The 27,487-nt window shown below is 54.7% G+C and overlaps 10 protein-coding genes across 10 annotated transcripts; 6 read left to right on the forward strand and 4 right to left on the reverse strand.

Annotated features, from left to right (window-relative positions):
• The first annotated feature begins 729 nt into the window (after positions 1–729).
• M421DRAFT_329130 (uncharacterized protein) lies at positions 730–1,428 on the forward strand. The gene has a single exon (XM_033589367.1). The coding sequence runs from the start codon at positions 932–934 to the stop codon at positions 1,292–1,294; it is 363 nt and encodes a 120-aa protein (XP_033443461.1). The 5' UTR covers positions 730–931; the 3' UTR covers positions 1,295–1,428.
• An 828-nt stretch (positions 1,429–2,256) lies between these two features.
• On the forward strand, positions 2,257–4,645 carry M421DRAFT_426020 (Gtr1/RagA G domain-containing protein). Its single transcript, XM_033594270.1, has 5 exons — positions 2,257–2,537; positions 3,239–3,357; positions 3,408–3,509; positions 3,559–4,260; positions 4,311–4,645. The coding sequence occupies exons 1-5, from the start codon at positions 2,532–2,534 to the stop codon at positions 4,474–4,476; spliced, it is 1,095 nt and encodes a 364-aa protein (XP_033443462.1). The 5' UTR covers positions 2,257–2,531; the 3' UTR covers positions 4,477–4,645.
• Positions 4,646–4,693: 48 nt separating this feature from the next.
• On the forward strand, positions 4,694–6,034 carry M421DRAFT_426021 (uncharacterized protein). Its single transcript, XM_033594271.1, has 3 exons — positions 4,694–4,921; positions 4,973–5,375; positions 5,468–6,034. Exons 2-3 carry the CDS (start codon positions 5,058–5,060, stop codon positions 6,002–6,004), a joined length of 855 nt encoding a protein of 284 aa, XP_033443463.1. The 5' UTR covers positions 4,694–4,921; positions 4,973–5,057; the 3' UTR covers positions 6,005–6,034.
• A 542-nt stretch (positions 6,035–6,576) lies between these two features.
• M421DRAFT_75876 (ribosomal protein S25) lies at positions 6,577–7,080 on the reverse strand (the record flags this gene model as incomplete). The annotated part of the gene is made up of 3 exons (XM_033597175.1): positions 6,577–6,602; positions 6,688–6,897; positions 7,023–7,080. 3 exons carry the CDS (start codon positions 7,078–7,080, stop codon positions 6,577–6,579), a joined length of 294 nt encoding a protein of 97 aa, XP_033443464.1.
• Positions 7,081–8,730: 1,650 nt separating this feature from the next.
• M421DRAFT_426024 (uncharacterized protein) lies at positions 8,731–12,196 on the reverse strand. The gene is made up of 2 exons (XM_033594272.1): positions 11,795–12,196; positions 8,731–11,741 (listed from the first exon to the last, which is right to left on the reverse strand). The coding sequence occupies exons 1-2, from the start codon at positions 11,934–11,936 to the stop codon at positions 9,058–9,060; spliced, it is 2,826 nt and encodes a 941-aa protein (XP_033443465.1). The 5' UTR covers positions 11,937–12,196; the 3' UTR covers positions 8,731–9,057.
• Positions 12,197–12,721: 525 nt separating this feature from the next.
• M421DRAFT_9857 (uncharacterized protein) lies at positions 12,722–14,084 on the reverse strand (the record flags this gene model as incomplete). The annotated part of the gene is made up of 2 exons (XM_033598633.1): positions 12,722–12,786; positions 12,833–14,084. 2 exons carry the CDS (start codon positions 14,082–14,084, stop codon positions 12,722–12,724), a joined length of 1,317 nt encoding a protein of 438 aa, XP_033443466.1.
• Positions 14,085–15,366: 1,282 nt separating this feature from the next.
• Positions 15,367–16,908, forward strand: M421DRAFT_75852 (glycoside hydrolase family 125 protein; the record flags this gene model as incomplete). Its single annotated transcript, XM_033597172.1, has 1 exon — positions 15,367–16,908. One exon carries the CDS (start codon positions 15,367–15,369, stop codon positions 16,906–16,908), a length of 1,542 nt encoding a protein of 513 aa, XP_033443467.1.
• Positions 16,909–18,689: 1,781 nt separating this feature from the next.
• On the forward strand, positions 18,690–21,277 carry M421DRAFT_329202 (uncharacterized protein). The gene is made up of 3 exons (XM_033589368.1): positions 18,690–18,926; positions 18,983–19,193; positions 19,240–21,277. Exons 1-3 carry the CDS (start codon positions 18,889–18,891, stop codon positions 20,944–20,946), a joined length of 1,956 nt encoding a protein of 651 aa, XP_033443468.1. The 5' UTR covers positions 18,690–18,888; the 3' UTR covers positions 20,947–21,277.
• Positions 21,278–22,822: 1,545 nt separating this feature from the next.
• On the reverse strand, positions 22,823–25,044 carry M421DRAFT_9860 (uncharacterized protein; the record flags this gene model as incomplete). Its single annotated transcript, XM_033598634.1, has 3 exons — positions 22,823–22,870; positions 22,924–23,264; positions 23,316–25,044. 3 exons carry the CDS (start codon positions 25,042–25,044, stop codon positions 22,823–22,825), a joined length of 2,118 nt encoding a protein of 705 aa, XP_033443469.1.
• A 288-nt stretch (positions 25,045–25,332) lies between these two features.
• Positions 25,333–26,423, forward strand: M421DRAFT_329205 (uncharacterized protein). Its single transcript, XM_033589369.1, has 2 exons — positions 25,333–26,051; positions 26,120–26,423. The coding sequence occupies exons 1-2, from the start codon at positions 25,679–25,681 to the stop codon at positions 26,353–26,355; spliced, it is 609 nt and encodes a 202-aa protein (XP_033443470.1). The 5' UTR covers positions 25,333–25,678; the 3' UTR covers positions 26,356–26,423.
• Positions 26,424–27,487: the final 1,064 nt, after the last annotated feature.

Consider the following 27,487-nt stretch of genomic DNA (forward strand, 5'->3'; position numbering starts at 1 on the left):
AATCGAGCACAGTCGTGATGAGAAACTTGTCGGGCATTATGCGTGCGTGGTCCTGAGCGTTCAAGCGATGTCTGGAGATCAGAAAGACTTGGGTAGATCATACACAAGTCAACAAGTTTCACGAGGAGCATCTGATCTTACTGACTAAGGCTGGGGTCAGCAAGAGGAACACGTTCTGTTTGTTGCTGACACCGTCAATATTTTATCCAATGTCTTTCCTTCATTGTTCAGTCTCCCGGTAGTGGGCGAATGGATGTGTCAGTCCTGGGTGATCATTTATTGCACTTAAACTCGGTGTGAGCCGTGCGCACCTTCTTAATTGCACAACGCTCTCTTCAGAACACAATGAACCACACAGTATCAGCACAGAACTTCCTCGCCTCCTGACGGGAGTTGACCTGCAGCATCTGCCTCCACGCGTACCGTGAGGGGCATGTTCCCATCGCCGTCGATGGGTGCCGCCATGTCTTTGGAAACACGTGCCTTGAGAGGTGGATTTCTTCCGACAATACAGGGCGCTACACATGCCCAACCTACCATTGTCCACTCTTCAGAGGTAAAGTACAGGCCAGAATCCCCGCACTAACGCGTACAGCAAATAATGAGGCTCGTTCTGAGCAAGGTCAGGACGCCGCCGGCCTCCAGGTCAACATTCGTCGGAGCAATGGTGTTGTTGCTCATCAGCAAAGCAATACCGTACACATCAACCGAGAAGAGTTAAACGGTCTAACAAACCCTTGGAGTAATTACAAGGGTTGGGGGTTTTAAAGGCGTTCTTGCAGATTTGGACGCCCTCCTCGAAGATGTTGATCCATACTCCCTTGGCTTCCAAGCTCAGTCTACTCCCTCGCAAGCTACCCTTCACAGCGCGGCCGCCGTTGAGATCAGTCTTCGAGCAGCTGAGATTGGTCGTCGAGCCGGGCATCAGGGTATGGCCCTCATTCGTTTAGGTCGCGATATCGGCCGTGAGGCGAGGCTTCAAGGTGCTGAAGCCGCTCAGCGAGGTGGTAAGGCAGCTCGTCCAGCTAGCGTTGGTGGTCCTCGAACTGTACGTCGCGATGCTTCTGCAACCAGCCGGACTCCTGTCGGGTTCGCTCGAGCTCGTTTGCGTCCCCGCCCAGTTGTACGTCCTCCGAGGAACATTGAACCGGCTCGCCGAGAAGCCCGAACCCGTCACGCCCGGTCTTGTTTGACTTGGCGGGTCATCTTTTTACCCCTCCTAGCGTGCGCACTATTCCTCTGGCTCGGTTTTTCATGGCTCGATGCTAAGGTCAGGCTTCTGTCGCGCAGATAGTCTGTCATTTCAGCTTGGGGCGCTGTCAGTGGAACAAGTCGTGACGAGGTCCCTCGTAGTTCCCTGTGACTACCTCCAGGATCAGATTATAATAGCTTAATAACTTGGAGCAAATGGTCGAAATATTTGATACTGGATGTGCAACACTATTATGCAACACAGCATGCTCAAGTGTCATGAAGTGTGAAGAAAGCTTCACATAGATTCAGGCTTGGAGTCTAACAGCGCATCACATCCTCCTAAAACGATGTGTGTTGTGGTGTGACAGATGGTTGAATCAAGGAACAGGAAGATCAGTTCTCGAGAGGAGAGTGATGGAAAGCACCCTGCGGAGAGCTTGTGCGGCTCGCACTTTAGTTTTTTGGGTCCAATGATGCGAGGGAATAATGATGTATTCGACCCTGGCAGACTCCAAATTCAAAGAGATGAGCTAAGGTCTTGTAACCCTGTGATGCTTCTGGCTTGAGTGTAACCTTTTAAATCGGCACACTTCAACGAAGGATCAACCGCCCACGCGTCGGCCCTTTTGGCAGCGACATCGCACATACGGGTGCCATGTCGCACACGACCACGGAAGGGTGTACGAGGTAAAACTTCGATTTGGCGCGCGAAAGCTGTGACTTCCGGAGGCGGCGGAGAGGCAGCCGAGTGAGTTTTGCTAGCGCACGGAGGAGCTGTAAGCTTTTGAGTCAGGCGTGACCGATGAGAATAGCCGTCCGGTCCCGGATGTAGCCTTCGGCACCGAATGAAGAAGGGAGCCAAAGGAAGCCAAACTGAGCCGCGGCGTGATGTTCGAAACTTGACGTTGGCGGTTGATGATGACGGAGGACGTTGTGATCCAGCCGTGCCTGAAGATCCTCGCCTAAGCGACTGGTCTTGTAAGCCATTCGCACGCGACCCAATCGTACCAAGATGGCGGCTTTCAGCCCGGAGTGACAGGTCGTGTTCGCGCAGCGCGGAGTGGACGACGTAACTGACACTTATCAGACAGCACCTCGATCCCCCGGCGCCGCGTGCTCCTTCCTGATCAGAGAACTCGCCCAATCAGCCACTCACAGCCCGGAAATTGGGAAGGAACATCCTTGCAGCCCTAACGCTCCCGTCGGCTCTCTGTCATCGTTCGAATCGAGGTCGACGTCCAGAAGCCTAGGGAACGCATACACACCGCTGCGTTGACCGTGCGCGCAAAGAAAAAGCTATTACTATTGCCATATCGCTATTGCACCGGAACCCAACGATGGAGGTGAGCGCCCACTGTATTCTTTTCCCTCAGCTGCCCTTCCCCATTGCGTCATCTTTGAGATAGCTTTCCTTCTGCTCGCATACACGGTGTATCGATACATTACGCCATACACTCTGTCTTATCTACAGCCGCAAGCTTGCGCTCGCTCCTGCATCAGCCCTACCGCTGCGGGTGCTGCCATGCCTTGAGTCGGGCTCTTGTACCATCACAAAGGGTGCCAGCCTACGCGTGTCACTCTTGTAGTACCTCACGGCGAGCGCTGATTGCTCCATCACACTCTCATTTTCTTGTTTTCACCGCGACTTCTCCCTGCACAGTCCCTGTGTTGGTGGCTGGGCTGTTGCCCTTATCCCACGTCATTTTCCATATCTACGGGCCGGCATAGAAGGTCAGGAAGGACCACGCGACACCGCGACATGCCAGGCAGGTGAAAGGGAAGGGGAGTCAACAACATCTGCACTCTTGTGCCTGTTTTCACGTATCATTTCATATTTTTCATTTCTTTTCCAGCTTTATACCCTGTACTACTATCTTGCATCATGAGTCGCCGTCCTAGCCGACAGGTGTCTGCATTCTCAGCGGAAGGGCTTGGGTCGCAGATCTACGAAGAAGACGGAGCACGAAGGCCGTCGGTCCAATCAGTGGTGCAAGCGTCGAGTTTGAAGCCAGGAGCACAGTTGACCATGGAACGTTTCCTGCAGGACCTACCTAGCGCCGATCAGCCGCCGGTCGACTTCAGTCAACAGTACCACACAGGCCGTGTCCCAAATAGTAAAGGGAGAGATGGGAAGCCTAGGTTACTTCTCATGGGCCAGAGGAGGTGAGCGAGACTTCAACTGGCAAAAGTGCGTGGCTGACCTGCTTCATCAGGAGTGGCAAGTCGTCGATAGCCAATGTAGTGTTCCACAAGCTACCTCCAAGCGAAACGCTGTTTCTCGAGACCACTTATAGGATAAAGAAGGAATCGATGCAGTAAGTGCGAATGACGGGGAGATGCGCGCCAGCCCACTAACTCAAGTAGCTCGTTTATGGACTTCCAAGTGTGGGATCTGCCTGGCCACCTGGACTACTTTGACCCTGCATTTGATACAGATAACATCTTCGACGAAATAGGCGCGCTCATCTGGGTCATTGACGCACAAGACGAGTATCTTGACGCCATCCAGAGGCTCAACTTCACGATCCTCAACCTTCAACATTCGTACCCCAACATCAACATTGAAGTCTTCGTTCATAAAGTCGACGGGCTATCAGATGACTTCCGAGGCGACACATTCCGCGACATCATTCAACGAGTACAGGACGAGCTCAGCGATAACGGCTATGAGCAAGCACCCATCTCTTTCTACCAAACCAGCATCTACGACCACTCCATATTCGAAGGCTTCAGCAAAGTCATCCAGAAGCTTATACCGCAACTACCGACGCTCGAAGCGCTCCTTAACAACCTCTGCGCTGCGTGCAACATCGAGAAGGCCTATCTATTCGACATCATGAGCAAAATCTACGTAGCCACCGACACCACGCCGACAGACATTGGGAACTACGAGATCTGTTCAGACTACATCGATGTCGTTGTAGACGTGGCTGAAATCTACGGGTACGAGCGTGAGAACCAGACGCCTGAAGAAGAGTTGCTCGAGAAGGGCAACGGAGACGCAGAAAGCCTGATCACCATGGAGCGTAGGGGGGCCAGGTATCTGTACTTACGGGAGCTGAACAAGTAAGTGCCGTGTCTTATACTGTGCTTACTGCAGTCTAATGATAAGCTAGGTATCTCGCGCTCGTCTGCATCATGGGTGACGACAGTCCCGCTGAGAAGAAGGCCATCATCGACTACAATGTCGGTGTGTTCCAGGCAGGATTGAGGAAGGTGTTCCCCAAGGGCGACCGGGAGGCCCACATCGAGATTGTGGCCACAAACGATGCAGCTTCATAGAGGAGTCTCATCTCACTGTGCCGAAACACGATGAAGGGCGAGGGGCGGATCTTCCGCGGGCGACGACCAGAACAGTGAGTGGCGTCTATATGTACTTCACAAGCACAAAAACCATCGTCTGCAAAGCATACAGGCGATACAAATGCAATTACCAAGCCGCAACACCAAGATTCGCACCAAGAGCTCCATTGAGTGTCTATGTGGCTGATGTTAATAGAGGGCGTGCAGCCAATCAGTGTGCTCGGATTCCGAAAAGCCTGGATGATCTGCGTCACTGCCGCTCTTCTGCCGGATGTGGACTCTCACAGCTCCAAGCTTGGTGCAATTTATCTCCGCTACCTCGGACCGCTTTCCACCCCTCTTATTCACGAGTGACGACGTGTTTGTTCATTTTGCAATCTTCCCTTGCGCCTCGCTTTTAGATTGTAGTTTCGGAGCAATCCAGGTGAGGATCCGCGTAAAGCTTGAAGGAGCACAGTTATACTGACTTGACTAGCTACAGAACACACCACCCTGCACTGCAACACTCACACGTCCCACGTGTCTAGCGATTCTCTTGCAGTCTGACACTCGCCGGCAACATGTCAACACCAGCCCGCTACCGCAAGCCGGGTACCATAACGGCCGCAACGAGCACACCCACCGCCAGCCACGAAGACACAGCCCCCATCCCACGCGCCTCTGCATCCACCACCGAAGCCAAGAAGGAGCTGAAAGCCGCCTTCAACGAGCAGGCGGTCAAAACATCCAAAGGCCTCTCTGTCCTCGATGTCCTGAGGGTGCTGGGCGGCCTGGCGCTGCTGAGCGCGGGCCTGAGCTATCTGAGCACCAGCGGCGAGAGCATGACGTGGGGCTACAATGCGAAGTGGACGCGCATGCGCGAGTGGAAGAATGTCCTCGTAAGTCGCCCGACCCGCGTTCTCCGTACTCGTCTACTTCAATGTTCACTCGCTCTGATGCCCACTCGCTCTAACGCTCACTTCGTTCGCAGCGCGGCCAAGTCCAACTCACCGACATCGAACTGACGTCCTACGACGGGTCCGATCCCACGAAGCCTATCTACCTCGCGCTCAACGGCACAATCTACGACGTCAGCGCATCCCCTCAGACCTACGGCCCAGGCGGAAGCTACCACTTCTTTGCCGGCCGCGACGCCGCGCGCGCCTTCCTGACGGGCTGTTTCGTTGAAGACGCCATCCCGGACCTGCGCGGCGTCGAGCGCATGTTTATCCCCGTTGACCCGGAGGAGAAAGCCGACGCGGCCCCAGACGCCGTCGAGAAGGCCAGGGCGCGCAGACAGCTTACTCCGGCCGAGCTGAAGAATCGCAGGGCGCAGGAGACCAGGCTCGCTAGGCAGAAGATGGTGCAGGGGCTGGAGAGCTGGCATGCGCTGTTTCGTGGCGACAAGGGGAAGCCGTATTTCAAGGCTGGTGTCGTTAGCAGACCACAGGGCTGGGAGAAGTATCTCCCCGAGCGCCCACTTTGTGAGCAGGCGGAGAAGAGTCGGCCGGTGAGGAAGTATGATTAGAGCTGTGTAGATGAATATTGAGGTTTTGCATCATTTAAGATCATGCTTCATATGAGTGAAAGGTATGAAGGTACGAGGTGAGCACTGAGGACGGTGTTGACAGACGCTGCATGCACAAGTGATGTGTGGGAGCAGTCGTACCGGAGGCCGCAAGTAATGTGTCAACACAGCCGAGGTATGGAGCAGTCAATGACGCACTGAGCGGCTCTGCCAGAGGGCATCACTAAGAGCTACGCATCAGGGCGTGAGACTGAAAATATCTCGTCCAGCGTTCGCAACGTACAATCAACTTCAAATCAGTAGTCCTCACGCACTGCACCCCACCCACCACGCACTTCACACTCAAAAGTCTGACGTCTTGTTCGGTTCGGATATCTTTTTCATTCAATACATAACCGACACGGCCCACAGGCGCGGTGCTGTACCTCCGCCTGTCCTCCCTTCATGCCCTTTGTCCGTATAGACCCGGATCCGTTTGCAAAAACGCCGACTGGTAACTGGGAACGAGGAAATGTCGTTGAAGCTGAAAAGGAGCACCGATGTTCGTCTACTTCATTACTGCGGATGGAGATTTACTCGGCATCACCGACAGCGCGGGCTATGTTGCGTTAGCACAAATCCTGAACCTCTCAGAAGGGGAGTCGATGGCCGGGCTGGCGCTCGACTGTTCGGGGGAGACGCACTGTAGACGGACAGCTTCGAGTGAGCGACGACCTTCTTGATCTGGCCCTGAGCCTCAAGATCCTGGAGGGCTTTCCTGGCGAGCGAGCCGTTGATCTTGAGACGGTCGACAAGCGTGGCGACGGTGATCAGGCGGTACGACTGGACATCCTTGTTGAGCTTGTCGGTGACATTCTTGTCGAGGACGACAGCGTGCTGGGCCTTGTCCTTGACTGCGGGCTGTCAGCTGTAGTCTCTCTTTCTAATCCACAGGTTTGCGGTGCGCGCCAGCCGCGTGCAGTGGCGGGAATCGAGTGTGCGCGATAGAGACGGCGGTGCGAGTGCGACGGTCACATACCCTTGCCCTTGGACCACTTCTTCTTCTGCTTCTTGCCTCCGGTTGCTGAGGGAGCCATTTTGTCGATGTGTGAGTGTCTGGTCTGAGGAAGCGGCGTCTGAGCAGCAGAGTCAAAATGGGGTGGGCGCTAAGCGGATCCACTCGCACCGCCCTGCAAGCGAAGCCGCTAGTGCCGGAAGGGAAGAACATCAACTTCACACCACCAAAGTAGCACTCGCGACATGCAAATGTGCTGTGGCTGGCGTTTCGACTTGGGCTTGAAGTCTTCGTGCTCGTGAATTGTTGGAAGTGATCGCCCTGTCAATGTGTTGCTTCGCCGCATTCCTGCTTCCTCTGCCCAAACCATGAATATTTGTCGAACATCAACCTTACTGACATCCAAGCGAACGCATCACACACTGTAAATACAGTTTGCAATATGCATTTGACACATAAATGAACCCCATCAGTAGTAGTCCTCTTCATTATTAGGATCGCTGGGGCATCAAAACCTCAAGCTCTTCTACTCCACCACACTCCACCAATCTCCCACGCCCAAAGCCCCCTCCTCCATCAAACTCCCTCAAACCCACATCCCAGCTTCATCCTCCCCTCCAACCCATCATTCACATAAAAGCACGCCCCTCCCTCCCTCGTTCCTCCCGCTCTTCCTCGCCTCCCTCAGATGTCTCCACTCCGCCTCCGCCGGCTTGGGATTCGCAATCCCCAGCGCACACTGCGCGCACGCCGTGTGTCTGCAGCGTGGCTTGCGGAAGAAATTCTGGCACGGGGCTGCGTTGGCAGAATGTGAGGCGCTGGGGCCGCGGTTATGGTGGCCGCCGGGGTGGCAGCGCCAGGCCATTTGGTGCTTCCGTTGTGGATGATGGGTGGTGGACTCGGCGGGGGATTTGGTAGGTGTGATGTGGCGCCCTCGCGGCGAGGGTTCTGTGTAGACGAGGGACGGTTGAAGGGGGATCTGACTGCTGTGCCCAAGTGGTTAATAGTGACGATTAACGGTTGACGGTTGGTAACAGAACACTCACTTCACAGTGCGCGTGTACAAGACCCATGGCACAGCCTTGCTTTCGCCGTAGACAACGCACAATGGCCAACGTGCACACGAGCTTCTGCTGCATGCTCTCTCACCTCGATGCATCGCGCAAGCGCTTCCCACTTCCCGGCTTCTGCGCACACGGTGTGTGTTGCTCGCCGCACAGTGATGTTGCGGTGAAGCAGAAGAGTGTCGTTGGTGAGAAGGCTGCTGTTGAGGAAGTGTACAACATGCGAGATGCGAAGATGGTGCTAGAAGACATCAAGAAGGATGGTGAGAAAGGCGAGTGGCCGCCTCACATTGCGCGCTCAGCAGAGGCTGTTGAAGATGGAGGCTGTGATATCAATTCTAAGGCGCACTGTTTGGACTCACTGAAGCATGATGATAAGATGTCCATTACATCACAGTGTTCATGTAGGGATGGCATATTCGCTGCATGGCCTGTTGATGCATAGCATGATCTGGTCGTTGTGCTGCTACTGTGCCCGCTCCCGGAATAAAGTGTGTTATATCGCATAGGGTTCTGCTCGGATGTCACCTGGCCTGGATGCTTCAGAACAAGGTGGGAGCCCGTACACTACCACTGTGGTCGCTAGAGCCATCCGATCGAGCGCGAAAGGTGGTTGGATTCAGGCCAACTCCTATTCTGTATGATGAGACGAATGGGCACGTGGTTGAGGAAATAGACCGCAAGACCGCTCAGGGAACGGTACGAGACACTTTGCGGTGGCGAAACGAGCCAGGAGATATTCAGACGACGTGCGGATGCACAGTCGAGGATGATGATAGAGTGTTCAAGAAGCCAGCGGGTAGTCAACGAGATGCTATCCAGATTCAAACAATGCCAATCATGACAATCGAAGGGAGATATCCCCTCAACATGCTAATCCAAACACCGAGTATGCAACCAATACCGGGGTATCTTGAAACTTTTCCGAGCCAAACACCCCTCATACCCATAACGCCTAGTAGTGTCAAATCAACGCCTGCAATGAGTCAACATACTCATGAGACACCGTTCCAGTTTATGTCGCCCCCCTGTTGCTGCATACGCTGTTGCTGCTGTGCCTGTCTCATCATCATCATTTGCTGGACCTGCTGCTGGTTCATCTGACCCATGCCCATCTGGCCCATGTTCATACCCTGCATACCCTGCATGCCCTGTATACCTTGCATACCCTGCTGCATGTTCTGCATGTTCTGCATGTTGCCCATGTTTTGCATGCCCATGCCTTGCATGTTGTTCATCATGCCCTGAGGCATCTGGCCGCCTTGTTGCATGGCTTGTTGACGCATGCGCATGATCTGATCATTGCGCGACTGCTGCTGTGCGCGTTGCTGGAGGAGAGCCTGCTGATACTGCTGAATTTGCATAGGGTTCTGCCCTGCGGCGACCTGGCCCTGCATGCCCTGGTTCATGTTCATCTGGTTTTGACCCATCTGTTGCTGGTTTTGCTGAAGCTGAGCTTGTTCCTTGCTGCGGATAAGCTGCTCGAGCTGGTGCATCTGCGTGACATGCTGCTGAGGTACCTGTTGGCCGAACGTCGCTAACAAATGCTGCTTACGCTGCTGGTAGTGCGCCCGTAGCTGTTGAACGCTCATGTTGGCCATGTTATTGCCGGCTTGCTGGTTGGGCACGGCGTGTTGTTGGCCTTGGGGCGACATCTGGTTCATGCCATGCTGCTGCTGTTGTTGCTGAGCCTGTGCAGCCTGTGCCTGCTTGAGCTGGTTAAAAAAGTTTTGTGCAAGACGCTGTTGGTAAACCTGTTGGCTCTGGCCTGGGGGCACACCATGCGTCTGAATCTGCATGTGTGCCTTTTGCATTGCCATCTGTTGCAGCTGCTGAGCACCGCCACCCGGAGACATGCCGTTCATTTGCTGGGCCTGCAATTGCTGCAGACGCATCTGTTGCACTCGTTGCTGGTTTTGCTGAGCCTGCAGAGCCTGCATCTGCTCAGGGGTCATATTCTGAGACTGCGGCGTCTGCATCATGATTGGCGTTGCGCCCTGTACCTGCAGAGATGGACTGCCTTGGTTCATGCGGGGGGTCGGCGTCATGTTGCGGTTGGGCATGGCCGAGTTCATGACAGGTGTACCTTGCATCATCTGAGGTGTGTTCGTACGGCTCATCGAACCCTGCTGCTGACTAGCAGTGCGTGCCATTGGATGATGCGAGATCGAGGACGGGGGTCGGGCAGGGCTGGCGATGGCATGGTTGGAAGCTGTTGCGACCATAGGGGTACCTCCCATGGGATGGCTTGCTTGACCGCCGGGTCGAGGAGAAGCTGCAGCAGCAGCCATGGGCGTGTTCTGTCGCACGCTGGGCGAAAATTGGTTCTGTGTAGCAGACTGGGGCGTTTGCGAGATCTGAGCTGCGGCAGCATTCGACATTTGCGCTGCTTGTGCGGCTCGAAGCGCTTCGTTCTGCTGCATCTGGTTCTGCTGCAACATCTGTTGCTGGTGTGCCTGCTGTCGAGCAAGGAGCTGTTGGCGCTGCTCCTGAACCTCGGCCTGCTGTCGGTTTGCCTCCATGTCCCGCCGCTTCTGGGCTTCAGACTCTATCTGCGCCTGTCTTTTGGCCTGCGCTTGACGAGCGTCCTCCTCCTTCTTACGGCGGTCCGCTTCCTCGTGATTGGCCTTGATGCTCGCGAGGGTCTTGAATCGGGCGAAGGACATGGTATTTGCTTGGGCGCGTACAGCCCCTTCGTTATCACCGGCATTAGTAGTGCTGAGAGTGGCCTGCTGCTCGTCTCCGGCCAACATGAAGCTCTGGAGATTCTGCGCGTCGGCCTCATCGGCGGCCAGCTCAGCAGTCGTCCTCTTGCGAGTCTTGCGTTCTGGTGGTGGGTTCTTGTTATTGGGGTGGGTCATGGCATCGATCAGGGCCACCGACTCCGCAAGGCTCTTGGTGGGCTCGAGATACAGTCGGGGACATGTCGCGTTAAGCAGCTCGGCCTCAAACTCGTGGACGTTGCTGTCATCGATCATCATCTTCTGGCGCTTTGGGCTGGGTCCGGCGGAGAAGGTTGGCGTGGGTGGCACTGCGGTCAACGGAGTTGGAGGCATGCCTGCGCCACGTCCAGCGGCCTGCTTCCTCTTGAGCGTCGCAGCGTCGGTCGCGGGCGTCGTGGCGAGTATCGACAAGTCAGACAGCTGCGCCTGCGGCGAGGGGAACAACACGACGGTGGTGATTTTGGGTCCGCTTGCAGGCTGCTTCTGCGAGGCGCCGCTCGCGCCAGGCGCAGGCATGTTCTCCTTGTCCTCCTTGTCGCAGGCCTCTTTGGGCGGTGCTGCGGCGCCGTTGGCTTTGGGGTCAGACTTGCTGCTTGGGTGCGAGCCGTACGGGGACGGAGTGATGAAGCTGTTGTTGTTGTGGATCGAAAAGGTCGTCTTGCTGCCATCGCCGGCGCCGCTTGCACGGTCTCTGGGTTTGGCGGTGGTGTTGCGGTGGTTGTGGACTTCGACGATGAGGCAGCCGTCGTAGAAGGGCGTGCCGTTGGCGTGGAGCTCCTCGAGCATGTTGTGGGGAAGCTGCTTCGCCTTGACGGCCATCAGAATCTCGCGCATGGGGGAGGCATAGTTCAGCGTCTCCTGCGAGTCGTTGATGCGGAAGTGGTTCGGGTAGAGAGAAATGCGCATCGATGGCAGCTTGCCGCGGTGCCTGGCGAGGACTGCCTCCTGCGTGTAGACTACGCTGTGTTATCGATGCGCTCGCACATGCGCGTGTGGGGCTGCGGCATACCATACAGCCTGGGCTCTGGCTTCGCGGCCTCGTCCTCCATGTTGTTCGTCTTGGTGATGACGCGCGCAACGCCAGGCCGCTGAGACTCGCGCCGCACGCGCAGAGCCTGCGTCGGCCGAGCTGTCGCGACTGCGCCCGACATGATCGTGGGATTGTTGGCTTGTTGGCGCGAAAGCGGGGTGGGTGTGAGCTGGCAGCTGGGAGCTGGGAGCTGGGGAAGTGGAAGCTGCGCCGGCGGTAAGGTCAGGCAAGCAGGCAGCTACGAGATGTCGCTGATGCACGAAGCAGGGCCGGCACAAATGTGCGCCCAAGGCCCGGAGGAGCTTCAGATGTGCAGCTGCAAAGTCGCGACTCGACAGGTCAAGGTGCAATTGGGAGTGTCTCAGGCACTGTCGGTTTGAACAACCGCGCTGGTGAGGTCTGAAGCTCTTGGCGGCCGCCACTCCCATGTTTCATCATCTTCACGTGATAAATTCTTCACGGACACTATAACAGACATATTATCGCAGGCACAGCCGAAAAGGCTCACGCAAATGATCTTGAATGGCAGGACGTTCAATGTAAAGAGAGCGAATAGAGCTTCAGTACTAAAGCTAATCACAGTTTCGTACACAGGCCCGATACCACCAGTCGTTGTAGCGATAACGTGAAACGAAGAAGCTTACTAGTAAACCCAATGAGATACTCAAGAGGATCCGAGTGATGTAGGACTGGGACTGGGCGATGACGGGGTTATTGACGATACCGAAGATGATCACGTATAGGAGCCGCTGAGGAGCCGCTGAGGAGCCGCCGATGTGAGCGGTGCACTTTCGGCACCTAGAAAATGATAAGAATGATGGACGTGTGACATTTTCGAGCCCAGTGCGTATAAACTACTGCTCGCCTGGCACTACTTCAACTTACCTACCAATCTTGTTTGAATGATCATGGCTTGGAGCAATACTCAACCTGGCTCAATCGTGAGGCCATCATGGCAAGTTCAATCGCAGCTGTTCAAGTCAATAACATGCACACGACCATTATCACACAACGCACCATTCAGATCTGAGAGCAACTTTGGATCATGCGACAGCTGGTTGAGGAACGACCATAAGCCCGAGTGGAGGGTCTCTAGGCTGATCGCTGAATCGGAGGCCGACATCGCTAGAGAGTCAAGTTCCTTGTACAACGCGGTCCGATCCAGGTTGTTGTTGTCCGGCTGACTGTTAATGGCTCGAACAACCTTCTTGACTTCGAAGTAGCCGCTGAGGGCCTCCTGCGCTGCGTCGAGCTGAGATTCGATGAGGACCAAGGACGGGATGCTGGCTTTTGATGCTAAGAAGGAGTTGGCAAACAAGTCCAAAACCTGCGAGGAAGCCTGGTAGAAACGAAACAGTGTCTTCGTCTCAGACACAATAGCAGCGAAATTTCGATCTGAAGATTCGTGCGACGCAAGTGCCTCATAGAGTTGCGTTTTCATCTGAACATGTTGTTCCTCCAGAGCACGATTCTGCACCGAGAGCTCGAGGTTCCGCTGCAGCAGATTGATGTTCTCTTCTTTCGTCACTAGCAAGTCGTCTTGCGACGTGTCCACCGGTGTCTCAGCGCCATAGTCAGCATCTGACGATGCAAATGCGGTATTGCCCTGTGCGACATCAATGTTGTGCGTCTTATGAGCTTGTTGGCGGAGGTTGGTAATCATAACTTCCTTCTTTACGATCGAATCTTTCTTTGCCGCCAATTCCTTGTCTTTCTTCGCGAGCAGATTGTCTTTGCGCTTAAGAGCCTTTGCATCTGCCTCGCGCAATTGTTCGAATATCGCTACCGACTTTCGATTATCTTCCTCGAGACTATCGATGATGATTTGCTGATCTTCAACCTCCATTTGCAGGTTCTTAAGCTTCTCGGTGGCGGCGGCATCGGCTTGCTTGACGGCTACGATCCCCTTAGCTTGAGCCCGGTAGCGCTCGATACGCTCGTTGAGATCAGCGATCGTATCCTTATGATTATCAATCTGGCGGTGAGCTTGCTTCAAGTCCATCTTTGTAGACTGGTACTCGGCGGGTAGATTGTCGATCTCCGATTGCTTTTCGATCAAGTCCTTGTTGAGGGCCTCATTTGCTGCCCGCAGCTGCCCCTCGCGCTCCTGAAAGCCCTGGATAAGCTCTCGAGAGTCTTTGAGTTCCTTTATCTGCAAAAGCTCCTCTTCCATATCCTTGGGCAGGATGTCCTTGAACTCCAGGTTGTGTGTTTTGGCTTTGGCCCAGAGAGCGGCCAGCTGCTTCTGGTATTCACCGCGACCAGCCATAATTGGGTCGGATATATTTGGTAATGCGCCCAATGCTCGTTCTTGTTCCGATCTCTCGTTTAAGGCGGTTGAGGACGTCTGTTTGCCTGCGTTTGCTGAGAGTGTTTCCTGGCAAAGGTTGGTAGATTCTTTATGAGTCTCACGAAGCGAGCGTTGTTGATACACTGTTAACAAGCAAATAGATATGATGCTGCTGAACATGTCAGCAAGTAGGTGTGAAAGGAGGGTGTGCATTGTGTGGTGGTAATTGTTCATTGTTTATGAATAATGCAGTCAATGGCAGACGCGATGCAGCTCCTGTTGGCAGGCAGGTGCAGTTACCGCACCCATTGTCGCAACCATCCGGGAAGGGCGTTCCATACTCTCCATCAGTCTCAATGAGCCGTTCAACATCGTATACCTGCCTTGTATACTTTCCTGGGGCACATGGATGGTGGCACAAATATCGACTGTGCGGACAAACGTGCATCCCTGGGTTCTAGCAACTTCCACGCACATTTGGTATGGGCTGTCGGGCACTCAGTTGCAAGGTACCGTGACATCACGAGGTCTGCTTGTGATGTCGTTATTGAACCGAGGAAAGAGTCGGCCCAGGCATACTGCGCTACCTAGATACCCCACATTCGCTGAGAGCCGCAATCCCTGCCGTGTCACGTCCACGACAGTTCATCAGCCAAACCGCGAATAGCAATCATCTCTCGCTCATCCGACCTTGTCCATCAGATGCAAAAGGTGTGCAGATATGGTGAACTCGCCGATACTTGACATCGTCAGACTGGGGTATTAGGACATGCTGGAACCAAAGGAGGCCCGCAGCCACCCCGCAATCCCACCGAGTCTCGATATCCACACCGTGCTGCGATCTGCATCCTCCGTTCTTCGGTCACTTGACAGTCCGCCTACCCTCACACTCATGGGTGCATGAGCGCACAGCCTATAGCAGACCACGATGGATACTAGCACCTTGTCCTTTTGAAGGCCTTTCCATGCCTAGCTCCGCATCTGCTGACAACCTCAACACACCAACGAGCCTAATGACGTGGATTGACGGTAGTCTTTTGTCGAATAGCTTCATCGGTTGCTACGTTACATCCGGCAGAGCTCCCCTTCATGGACCAACCGCGGGGTAGAGCAATGTGAATTGCGGATCGACGTTGAACGCGCGACTTTGGGCTACCTCGTGCGCAGTCGTGAGATGTACATAATGGAGCTCGGATATCGTCTCCTTCTGCTCTCACAGAATCTGTTCTCGCAGCTCACCTCTTCCATCTCGCTTTTCGCAATGCGGCAGTCCGATATACTCAAGGCTGCCTGCCTACTGCCGGCGCTGATCTTGGCCCAATGTCCAGAATACGTCGACTATGCGAAGGAGATCCACGAGCCTTTGAGCTCCGGAAAATACCAGCTAGCATATCAGCGCCCTACACTGGAGTGTCGAACATTCAAGAGCCAGGGATTGGAAGACACCGTCGCACATTTCGAGACGGTCATAAAAGATCCTGATTTATACCGACTCTTCCAGAACGCGTACCCCAATACACTGGACACGGCTATCCGGTGGAAGGGAGTTGCGGCGGACAATGCAGAGGAAGAGCTTACCTTCGTCATCACGGGCGATATAAATGCGATGTGGCTCCGAGATTCGTCGAACCAAATGCAAAGCTATCTGCCGCTTCTGAACGCCAGCAGTGATCCGAACTCGATTGCAAGCCTGTACCGCGGTGTCATCAACCTCCAGGCTCGCTACCTTCTTACTTCGCCTTACTGTAATTCCTTCCAGCCGCCTGTGGAAAGTGGTATCGATGTCGCCTTGAATGACGCCGCGAGTGACGACACGGTCTTCCCAACGTACTCCAACCAATCAGTGTTTGAGTGCAAGTACGAGCTCGATTCACTTGGAGCCTTCCTACAAATCTCCACGGACTACTACAGGGCGACGGGCGACTACGAGTTCTTTGGGAAGTTCAAATGGATATCAGCTATCGAAGCGGCCCTGAAAGTGGCACACGACATGATGCAGCCTACATATGGTCCGGAAGGAGAAGTCCTAGAAAGTCCGTATACCTTTACGCGTCTGACAACACGTGCCACCGAGACTTTTTCAAATGATGGCATTGGCAATCCTGTTGCCAATGGTACTGGTCTCATCAGAAGTGGCTTTCGACCCAGCGACGACTCGACAATCTTCCAGCTATACATTCCAGCGAACATGATGTTCAGTGCTTATCTAAACTCCACATCCGAGATCATGGCAAAGCTGAACGCGGGCAACTCAGCATCGCTCGCCCAACAAATGTCCGATTTGTCAAATTCACTCCGCGACGCTATCGAGACCCACGGCACGGTCAACCATCCCACCTACGGCAAGGTCTACGCCTTCGAAGTCGACGGCTTTGGTTCGACTGCCATTATGGACGATGCCAACATTCCTGGCTTGCTCTCCGCGCCCTTTGTCGGATATCGCATTGACGAGCAGACCTACTCCAACACACGAAACCTGATCCTAAGCGCCACCAATCCCTACTACATGCGTGGGCCTGTCATCAACGCCATCGGTGGGCCGCATCAAGGTCCCGGCATGGCATGGCCGATGGCATCCATCGTCCGTATTTTGACAAGTGACAACGATGATGAGATCACCAACGAGCTGAGGCAGATTGTCAGTAGCACTGACGGATTAGGGTTGATCCACGAGAGCATTAACACCTTCAACCAGAGTGACTGGACGAGGCAGTGGTTCTCGTGGGCCAATGGCCTTTTTGGACAAATGATTCTGGACTTGGAGGACCGAAAACCAGGCATCTTGGGAACCAGTTTTCAGTGAGCAAGGCAGATCCGCTTGCCACGTCAACTGCATCCGTTAATGAATTATGTACTCTTGCAACCACTACTTGAACATTGTGCAACATTCAGTTTGTGGGCATTGGTGCACGCATGTCATCGCACAGCCTAGTGTTCAACTTTGGTGTCACCTGTTTCCTTTCCCACTGACCTGCATGCTGACAGGAGACGGCGACCATGCGTGGTCCCGTAGCGGGTGACGCCAGCCTCGACCAACCTCTTGCGGGACTTTGAGAAGCGTTCGCCCGAGGCCGACGACGTGCCGTGTTTTAGATTACTTGAAGATGTCGATAAACCTTCCGTGGACTTGGAGCCGGCAACCGAGACGGCACCCTGGTGGAGATCGAACGAGGCTGGGATCCCCACCAAGTGGATGTGAGAATACAAGGAACAGCGATCGCTATCCGGCCTGCGGCAGCTCTTCGACCAAAGCGCCACCGTCATCAATGCGTAACAGACGCTCGTTCCAAGTAACAGCACACCGCAAACATGGCGGTGTTGTCTCGCAAAGCGCTCTGGCCGATCAGGGTTTGACACAGGCTGACAGCGGTTGATAGCGCACTAGAGCTGCGCCTGTGCCGCCTTCAGCGCTTCGACTTAATCTACTGGCGGCGGAGTGACTGCCGTGGGTTTCAGCTTGTTGCCGGCAAATGTATGAACGTTGTTTGTGTTCCTCCGCACAGTTGTGTACGAAGTACTTTACGAGGCCACGTTTCCCAGCTCGATTATCGAAAGATGCCAAATATTGGTCGTGCACGAGCAACGAGCTGGAGTTCGTCAATGCATGGTTGGCGGGATGCTAGGCTCCTCGTGGACGGCGCTGCTGATGTGAGTGGATCCCACTCCTGAACCGTGCCACATTTGGGCAAGCGCTGTCAGTAACGCGCGCGAACTTTGAATCGTCTGGCACGTTGCTGGCCAACAACGGCAGGACATGTCACTGAATAATGAGATCTGCTCAGCTCCCGGCTAGGCAATCATACTGGCAGATTTGATCCTACGAGATCAACGCCATGGTGATCTCCACGAGCGGCTGACGGTGAGCCAGGACGTGAGACCATGGTTCACCCCCAAGGGTTCACGATGTCCGGTCGGAGGTGTTTCTGAAATCATAGTAACGCTTTCGACGCTCCTGGAAATGAGGGACATCAAACGATTTCCCCACCTGCCGACGTTCGCCGCCATCGATAGCTTATTGCGACAGAAGCCTGATTGAGGCTGGCGTGTCTCATCAGTGGACCTATCTTAATCTTGCAATTGCTGCAAGTTTGTTCTTGCCATCCACTCGCTAACATGGAAGCCACCATGGCTGCCGTTCGCTAGGTCCTGCCATGTCTGGTTCCCATCTTGACAGGTACATCTCAGCCTCGACCGCAGCTTTTGTACCTTTCCTCACCTCGACTTTTGGACAACAACATACAAGGCTTTTTGGACCCCGCCAGACTCTTTCAAGTGGTACCTCTATCAGCGATTCGCACGCCGTCATTAAGCGCTCAGGCTGGATCCTGACCAAACCTCGCGAACACCAACTGGCGCTAATTGAACCAGTACGGAGCAAGCACATCGGAACCACCAACTTCTAAGCGGAACTGCGTTGACTTTCCTTACCGGCTGCATATCTACGCTTACTCTTTTTGGAATTGATCAAGTTGTCGGTCCTCCAGAGCCTTGCGCCTGCATCAGCCCCAGTCAGCCTCACCGCAAGCACGCATTGGCGCATGAGCATCAGTTTCATCTAGCACCAAAATTACGAAAGGCTTCCAATCAGCGATCATCGCCGTTCTGACTGCAGGACTATTCTCCGAACAGACCAAACGGCCGACGCGGCTGCTGCAGTCCAACACACCCTTTTCTCATGGCATTCTATTTATGATACCTTCACATGCAGTATACCAGCATTTAGACGCCTACACGCTTCACATATCATCCTTCTTACTCAGAGCGGCTTAGCTGCGCCGCGCTTATGATCATGGACAACACCACGCTGCATACGTTCCTTTTGTATGTGTACCCCTCTGCGCCGCCGCCAGACCTGTGCAGCTTATAACCTTCTTTAGTCAATGCCCGGCCGCACTTCGTAGTGTAGTGCTACTCGGATCCTGGGACAACTTCTCCAAGCGCTACAGTCTTAACCTTGATACCCGAGGTGGGTACAGCATCTGGAAAGGTTGCTTCACTTTCTCGGACATCTTCTGCGACGGCGACCTCAGCATGCTATCACCGAAACGAGACGGCCCGTTGAAGATGGGTGGCACATACTGGTACTACGTCAGTATGCGGTGCTCTTGCGTTGGATATTGCTGACTTGCAACAGTACGAAGTCGATGGTGACAAGGAGTACCACAATTCTTCGCAGCCTTCGACAACTGTTTGCCCTTTGCTGCCGGGACAAAGCGTCAATGTGCTCGAGATACCAATCGAGAGGCGCAGTCGCAGCAACTCCATCGAGGGCTCGTCGGCTTTCACACTTAATCCAAAGGACCGGTATCTGACACCTGTCCCTCCAGGCAAGCCATTGCCGTCTCCAAGACCTCGCAGCGCCAACCGCGAAGCCTATGCTTTGCCCTTGTCCTCACCTTGGGCTCCGAAGTCTGCCACATATCCGTCAGCAAACCAGTTCCTATCGCCAAACGTAACACGACATGCTAGAAGCGCGTCTGCGTCGCCATTGCTCCCTTCGACGCCACTCTTCGCAGACTTCAAAGAGCTGAAGGATAAGTTCGCTTCCAAGCGAGCTCGTTCAAGGTCGCGAAGCTCACCCGATGTCAGGGAAATGCATATCAGCGCGCCTATTCTTATCAGCACAACAGTCGCCGGTGTTCTCCCGGCGTTCCAACCTACACCTCCACATTCGCCCAGGAACTTCTCCCGCCCTCATCGATCCACTCCTTCACCACCCTCGACATCCACCATCACCAAAGACTTGTCACCACTTTCATCTCATCCAGTCGATCCCTTCATGGACGCGCAGCTCTTTATTGCAGAGTTGCCAGCCAACGAAACACCTGTGCAGCGCCGTCGATCCTACATGCCATCAACCGTCATCAGTGACGAATTCGGCGTTGAGCCTGGCCGCAATCGAGCCAACTCTGCGGACACCAGACGAACAAAGCGTAGCCTTTACGCAACCAACCCGTGGATTGCATCACCAAAATTCCAACACGAGTTCGAGAGTGGCATCCAGCAAGCTAGGGAGGTTCAATTCTTTAAGCCAGCTCCAGTCCTGAAGCAGCCAGTGACTTCTTTGGCGCTAACTGCTGGAGAGCGTCCATCATCAAGCTATGGGGGAAGCTGCAGCCCTGCTTTGTGGGGAGTACCCCTGCAGCAAGACCTTCCTGCTCTTCCTCGATATCTGACCCCTGACCCACTGTTTGCATGCAATACCTTGCCGTCAGAAGAAGCAACACATGTCCAAGGAGTAGATACAGAAGACGCTGTGACTGACGAAATTTTGTCAGCGTATGAGGATGACAGTGAGCCCATGCCGCAAGTTTCCGAGAAGCAGCGCAGTCACTTCTCCACATGGAGCAGCTTCGACAGCTATGTCACTTCGGACGACGGTATTACATCACCAACTTTCAGCTCAGCAACGAGCGTCTCCAGCGGCGCGGGCTCGCCTTTGCGCCAGTCAATCCGCTACTCCTTCGCCGAGCAAGCCTTCAACAAAGCCCAGAGTACAACAATTGTTGAAGTGGACGAAGACGATTACACTAGCGACCGTAACTCCACACCACCACAATTAGACCTCCATACCCTCCGTCTCTCTGCCATGTCATTCGGCTCCGATCTCTTCAACCTCGACATCCAGCACTCTGATAGCATGCCGAGGCGACAGGCTGCGTGTTTTGGTTGGGGCTTCCAGGGGTACAGTTTGCCTGAAGATGAAATCGGGAGTAAAGAGACGATACAGAACGAGATCAAGTTAAGACCGAAGCGTATCAGTGTTCAGCGAGAGAGTTTGACCAGTCAGCTCGATATGATTATGGATGACTTCTCATACCTTGGGGGCGCTGTCGTGTAAGACAGCTCCGAGAACGCGCATCAGCCTAACGACGCTCTGTCAGGACCCTGTCAGCAGCATTTGACACTCACAACACATATTTGACGGCCGATATATCGCATGCATTTACGGTCTAGCTAAGATGCAGCATACATACAGTGCATCGCCTCCATTGCGAAGTTCCTTTTACCATATCCGCGAGCGATTAGCGGGAGGCATTTTGCAATACATGACTGGGCTCTCATGTTGTCTACCAAAGTTTCACAGCACGGCAATGTTGCAAATTATCAAGATGTATGACAGAGAGATGAATCTACTAAGAACTTCACAACCACTGCTCTCGCATGTGCTTTCCATTTACATCGATTTGCTAGCGTGCTGATCCGACTCTATACCCTGCGATAAGACCCTCCTCCTGGTATTCTTCGTGCTCTGTCTCATGTGTGAAAGACCATGTTGAAGTTTGGTTGCTCCATTTGGATCGAAGAGCCCTCTTCCAAGACGTTCAGGTGTCCCCTTGAGTTTGGCGAGAGTGCGTGATTTTGTCCGAGCTTACAGGACTTAAGAGCATCGCACGCGTCGTTGCCGCGACAGCGGACAATGTCGACAAGCAGTCAGCCCTCTAGAATGGGTGCTGCAAGATTTCAGTCGTCACACAGATCCTGGGCGGTGCAATATGTTAGATAGGGCCACGTCCGCGAAGGAGGAGAAGATGAAGACGAGAACAAGTATCTGGATGTAGAAGATGCAACATGCCTCAATTCCAAACGATCAGAGGTTTTCGCCGGCAGTAGAACCCCGGTGCTGCTGTAGGCCCAAGGAGTTTGGACGCAGGATCATCCCCGTGGCATGGATGTTGAAAGAAGCAGCGTGGGTGGACTCTGAGAGTGGTTTTGTACCTCCAGTGCAGAACTGGAGAGGGAACGACGACGGCCACTGTTGATCCAGAGTGGTAAGGAGAGTGGTGGACGGCTCGCCAGCGTCGTCGGTATCGAATGGAGCAGTGAAGACTGGACAATCGGCCAAGTGCATTCGCTCACGATTAGGCCGAGGAAGGAAGGAAAACTCAAGCGCTCCTCTTTCGGGCTGCCATGGTGACAGAGGCGAAGGAAGCCTTCCCGGGCCCGTGTATGACTTGGTGAGTCGCATGTGCAGTGCAAGCCTTTCATTCGAGGCAGAGATTGAATCCTTGTCGAAGATTTCGTGCAAGCTGATCGGTGGGAAGCCGGTCGTCAGGGCAGCGGGTGTTCTGTATGATGCTTGATGTGCACGGCACAAGTGTATGAAATGGTAGCGACAGCCACAGGTGAGCTCGGGATGCAGACGAGATGGCCTGTAGATCAAGCGGAGAGAACACGGCTTATTGCTTCTCAATTACACAACTAGTCGGCACAAACCCCGAGACGCTCAAGAGCCGCTACCGCTACTACCATGGGACCACTGAAGCCAGCCAAGTGAGTCCAGCAACGAAACTCGCAGGCACTAACTTCGCCATAATGAGATAAGGAGGAGATGAAGAGAGCGCAACTATCAATTCCAAAAATCCGCGCCTAGTGATGGATTTTGCTCGCAAGAGAGTAGAGGTAGAGGTAAGAAATAGTTCAGGATTGGATCGGGACCACCGGTAAAGATTCGGCGAAGAAAAGAAGCAACAGAAAGGAAAATGTCGAGCTGGAGCATTATGTCCTTCGCTTGGTGCGTTCCCCTTTCCCATGCCTCTTGCTTCCTCTAACTGGTTGTAAATGCTCGCTAAGACAGAAAAGGACAAATCCGTCGTAACCAGAAAATGGAACTTGAGCTAACGGTCAACTCGTAAATGCTGTGTGCTCCAATCCCAAGTACTGAGGTCGGAAGGTATTCGCCAAGACGCCATGTCCAAGAAGTGGATGCATAATCATTAGAAGAAATGTGTGTGAGGTTTCGACATCTCGTGGACTTCCATTTCCTAGGCGTGGTGTTAGCAAGTGTCCAGCTTGACCTCTTAGCGTCACTGCGTACCATTTTGAAAGAGTTGAGCTCTTCTTTGATTTGCTGCGCAAGCATGGGTGTGAGCCTGTTGCAAGTCGCGATATCTCCTCGGCGGTCGTAATCATGGGGTGACCATGCGTCGTGGAATTGAATGCGAGGGCTGAATGAGATATTCCTCCCGGCCGCTGGTGTGACCGGCAGACTTCTCGTGCTTCCGTTCGTGATTTTCGGGGGTTTCGTGAAATAGTCATCACTATTCGCTTTGCCCTTCTCATGTGTAGGGGTGATTGGGGCATTGGTGGCAAACGTAGGGTTTGGTCCATCAAGAGGTCGCATAGTGGGTGATCCAGAGTCTGAGTTGGTTCCGTTGCCTGTGTTATGTCAGTCATACTATTCTAAGATGTGGCAAGGGTGCAATTTACGCTTCAAGATGCCCTTCTTCATGTTCGAAAGGATCTCGGCTCGCTCACGGTCTCCACCAAGGATGCTCTTCCTCGCCATGTCATTGGCGATGGAGCCATCGGCGTTGACAATCTCTGCCGTACGCCCAGCATCAATGGAGTTGCGCTCGAGCCTGGGGTAGCCGGTACCGCCACGGACCTGGTCGTGTGCGTGCGCATTGACGTTGACCTTCTGGCGTTCGGCTTCGACCGAGACCATTGAGACCTGGCCAACACTGGGTCTGGAGATTGGCCCATCAGCAGCTGGAACGCCAATGACAGATTTCGGCCTGAACAGTCCCTTGATTGACCTGGTACCCTTCTTCATCCCACTGCCCATCTTTCGAAGCATGATAGAAGCAGACGAAGCAGCTGACTGAATGGAAAGGTTGTCGTTCGAGCCCATTCCGCCCTGGCCAGAGTAGATACCAGCACCAATGCCAGCAGCTTCCTGCTTCGCAATGATGGCGGCCTGCTCCGCATCGTCATCAGTCTGGTATCTGTCTTTCCTCAGTCTTGCACGTTCGGCTGCAACGGAATTCTCTGCAGAAGCACGTCTCAACTCGGCGGCGCTGCCAAAAGAGAAGGCTCTTCTGAGACGCGACTTCATCCCCTTGTCCTTCTCGTTAACAGCTGCCAGGTGCTTCATGGCTTCGCTGCCAATCTGCTGATTCGATTGTTCGGGCGGGGAGATTGGCTGTGACAAGGGAGAAGGTGCAGTTCGTCGTGCAGGCTCTGCGCCCTTTACAGCAGCATTACCGGCAGCCGATCCGGCATTTGCTGCCTTCATCGATGTGCTCGATTGTGTGCTACCGGCGCTGCCTTGTCTTTGATGACTGTGACTCGAGGCTGGCCGGCTGCCAGGTCGACCCGAGTTTGACCCAGGTCGCACTGTAGTGGGCGCTGAAGTTTGAGCTGAAGCAGGCCCGGTGGGGGTGGCAGTGATAGGCTCCCCGTTGCTACCCTCCACACCGGCGAAACTGCGACGTCTGTAACGCTTCGCAGAATCTTGAGTGCGAACTTGCACAAGGGTGTTATCCGCACTGTTCGCCCGGTTGTGCCCGGGCCTACCGGTTGGTGTCAGATCGGCGTCGCCAACTGACGTGTCGTGAGTCGAGTTTGTGGGTGTGCTGGCGATCGATGAGCGTTGAGTCGCTGTTGGCGTGGAGCCGCCGGTCGATATGCTGGCAGATGAATCCGTCCTCCCGGCGGCTCGCCTATAGCGGCCAGGGGAGGCTTTCACAGGGGCGTCGTCGAGGGAAAGGGACAGATCGGGGATGGCGGTCGACAACGTGATGCCAGTGAAGTCACCAATTGGTTTGATATCGCTGTCATCCTTCGAGCCGTGTGCAAGCGAGCGGCTGGAAGAGCCGGATGTCGACACTGTCGAATCAGACGAGGACGATGGGTGGGATGGATGGCCGAGGCGAGCCTGCTGTCGGTTAGGGGGCTGCTGCTGGGCGGCCTGGGGGTTCGGCGACGACACAGAACGGGTGTCCTGCCGCAGCTGGGGTGTACTGGAGAAGGCATATGGTGCTATCGGTGCAGAGGTGCCTCTGTAGCCAGTGGCACCCGTCTGCCCGCTGTAGTTTCGCTGCATGTGCTGGCGCTGCGGGTGGGATTGCGACGGCGCATTCTGGTACGAGTCGGGAGTATAGGGCATTGTAATGGAGGAGGTCGTCTGGGAGATTGGCGCAAGTACTTGAGCCATAGGGACCTCACTACAACACGGCTGCCGAGGCTCGATCGAGGCCGGCTGGGGGTTGCTGTCGACAAAGAGGGCGACTTCTCAGAAGGGTGAAACCTACGCAGCAGCAGTGTCAGCAGCAGCACTCGGGTCATGTGACGGTTCTGTGTGATGGACGATGGAAAGAGATGGTGAAGGCGAGTCTTCGGCCACTGGCGGTCGTGGACGGACATGGAGTGAAGGGAGGCAGGGCAGCGTGACGGGCGACGGGCGGCGGCCCCTGGGAACGGCCGCAGAGGCAGCGGGCCCCGGGAGATAGCGCAGAGAGCAGTACCTGGTACAAAGGAAAGCAGAAAAGCTATTAAAACAGAGAATAGAAGGCAACGACGGCGGGCGGGCGCGGAGAGGCTGTCGTGGGTGCGACGGAGATGGCAGCAGTGTACCAAGCCTCCCGAGACAGTGTTCAAGCGTGCATTGGACGGTCACTCGAGTCGTGGGCGCGGCGAACGACGAAGGGGTCAAGAAGCAAGCAGAAAAGGAAAAATATGGAGAGAGGGTTCTCGTCGGCGGCAGCGGGTGAAGAGTTGGAGTCGACGGCAGAGAGCGTGTGTCTAAGGGGGCAGCACGCTAATGGCACTCGCACACGGACCTGGAGTGGATGGGTCGTGCTAGCAGACAGGCCATCGATAATCTTCACTCGAAGCTCACGCCAGCCAGAGCATCGGTTCTGGTGCGTCTGCTTGCAATTGCGCTCGCGGCCCACGACGATTGCTGTCCTCGTCTTGTTCTGCGGTGCGCGCTGACATGCACTGCGCTACACGCCCTCATCTTGCGCACAGCAGGAGGGGAGCGAGGCTGCTCGCTCTCTAGCTCTGCGCGGTTGCTCGCACACCACGCTTGCGATTGCGCCGATCGCCTAGGCACACTGTCTAGGAACTGCAGCCTGCTCGCCCGTGGCCGCTTGGAGGGGCGTAAGACCGCCACAGCACTCAATAGCGGCATGGCCCATCGGAGCATCCTGCTGCACAATGGTACATATTCCACCCCCAGTCGCCGTCCCTGGCCTATAGGGTGCTCGAGCACGCCTGATATTGAGCAGCGCGAGCACCATCCCTACATAGTATACACCTCCACTGCGACCATTTTCGCTGCCATCCAGGGTCATCCATCCCACAGCCTGTCTCGCTGCCGCGCGCGGAGCGCAATCCGACTGCTAGCCAGCGGCCACAGCAGATGTTCACGCTGCTTCTCACCAAATGGGAGGACCTCGCGCATTCCGAGCGTGCGTTTGCGTTGCCTCGGAATCCTGATGCCCCGGAAGCAGCCTTGGCTTAGGGTCTATGCACGACAACCAAGAGCTCTTGACATCAGCCGTCGAATTTGCGCGTTGTGTGTGTTTGTCAGATCTGCGTGCGCGATTGCCGTACCTCCTTGAACGCGGCCAAAAATACACGGCTCGACGCGTTTAGCCTCAACCAATACGAGACGGTTCCAGTAAACAGTGTGCGAGTTGCGAGCCCGACTCATGAGAGCGAGCAGCCAGCAATCGACTGCAGGCCGCATTGGGAGGACCCACGCACCAGCATCCACGCGGCTGAGCGTTTGCAGCAGATGGTGAGCGCAGGCGCTGGGAGTGCTGCACGCCTGCAAAGAGACGGCGTGAAGCACGCAGCTCCACCCGTAGGCTAGAGACGCGAGGGTTTCGTCTGCCGTGCATCGATAAGAGGATCTAACGATGTCTGAGGGATAAGCCCGCGACTTCAGACCTCACCGACATGTTGGTACCCCGCTTTGTAGACAGGCAGCGGTTCCGATATATTGTTCAATTCGAGGACGAGATATCTTCATCGCGGCTCGCTCACCCGGCATGCATGCTATCGAGAGCAGCCATAATGATACGGCATAACGAGGGTCCACCTCTGAGATCGCTGCAGTGCTTGCAGGCTCGTCGCTCATCAACTGCATGCAGTCAATAAACATTCCGCGTCTGGCGGGGATAAACAATGCGGCGCTCGCTAATGCGTGGGGAAGCCGCCCGCCCGCGATCAAGGAGATGAGATCGTGTTTGATGTGCATTTGCCATCATCTTGTTTGATTGCGAAACATGCCTGCTCCCCCAACATCTCGCGAGAAGTTTGCCATCATCTTGTGGCCTAATCCCTATAATCACAGCGTGCACTTGAAGGTGGGCTGTGTCGCTGTTGCACCATGCAGACAGACCCACTGTTCTTGCAGAACGAACCGGGATGACGCGAATTGCTAGGCGACTAGGGCACTACCAGGGCTAAATATGGGCAGTTGCCACTACTGAGAAATCGCTCCTGCCGCTTCGGTCCTGGAGGACCTACCGCCAGAATTCGTGTTCGCCTCATCTTTCAGGAGGACACAACTCGAGGGTTTGCAACCACAGCATGCTTGTATAACACACTTTCCAGCGCGAGCCGCAAACGTTCTCTAGTCACTGCCG

The sequence above is a fragment of the Didymella exigua genome, assembly GCF_010094145.1.
Source record: "Didymella exigua CBS 183.55 unplaced genomic scaffold M421scaffold_53, whole genome shotgun sequence".
In the NCBI taxonomy this organism is placed as follows: Eukaryota; Fungi; Ascomycota; class Dothideomycetes; order Pleosporales; family Didymellaceae; genus Didymella; species Didymella exigua.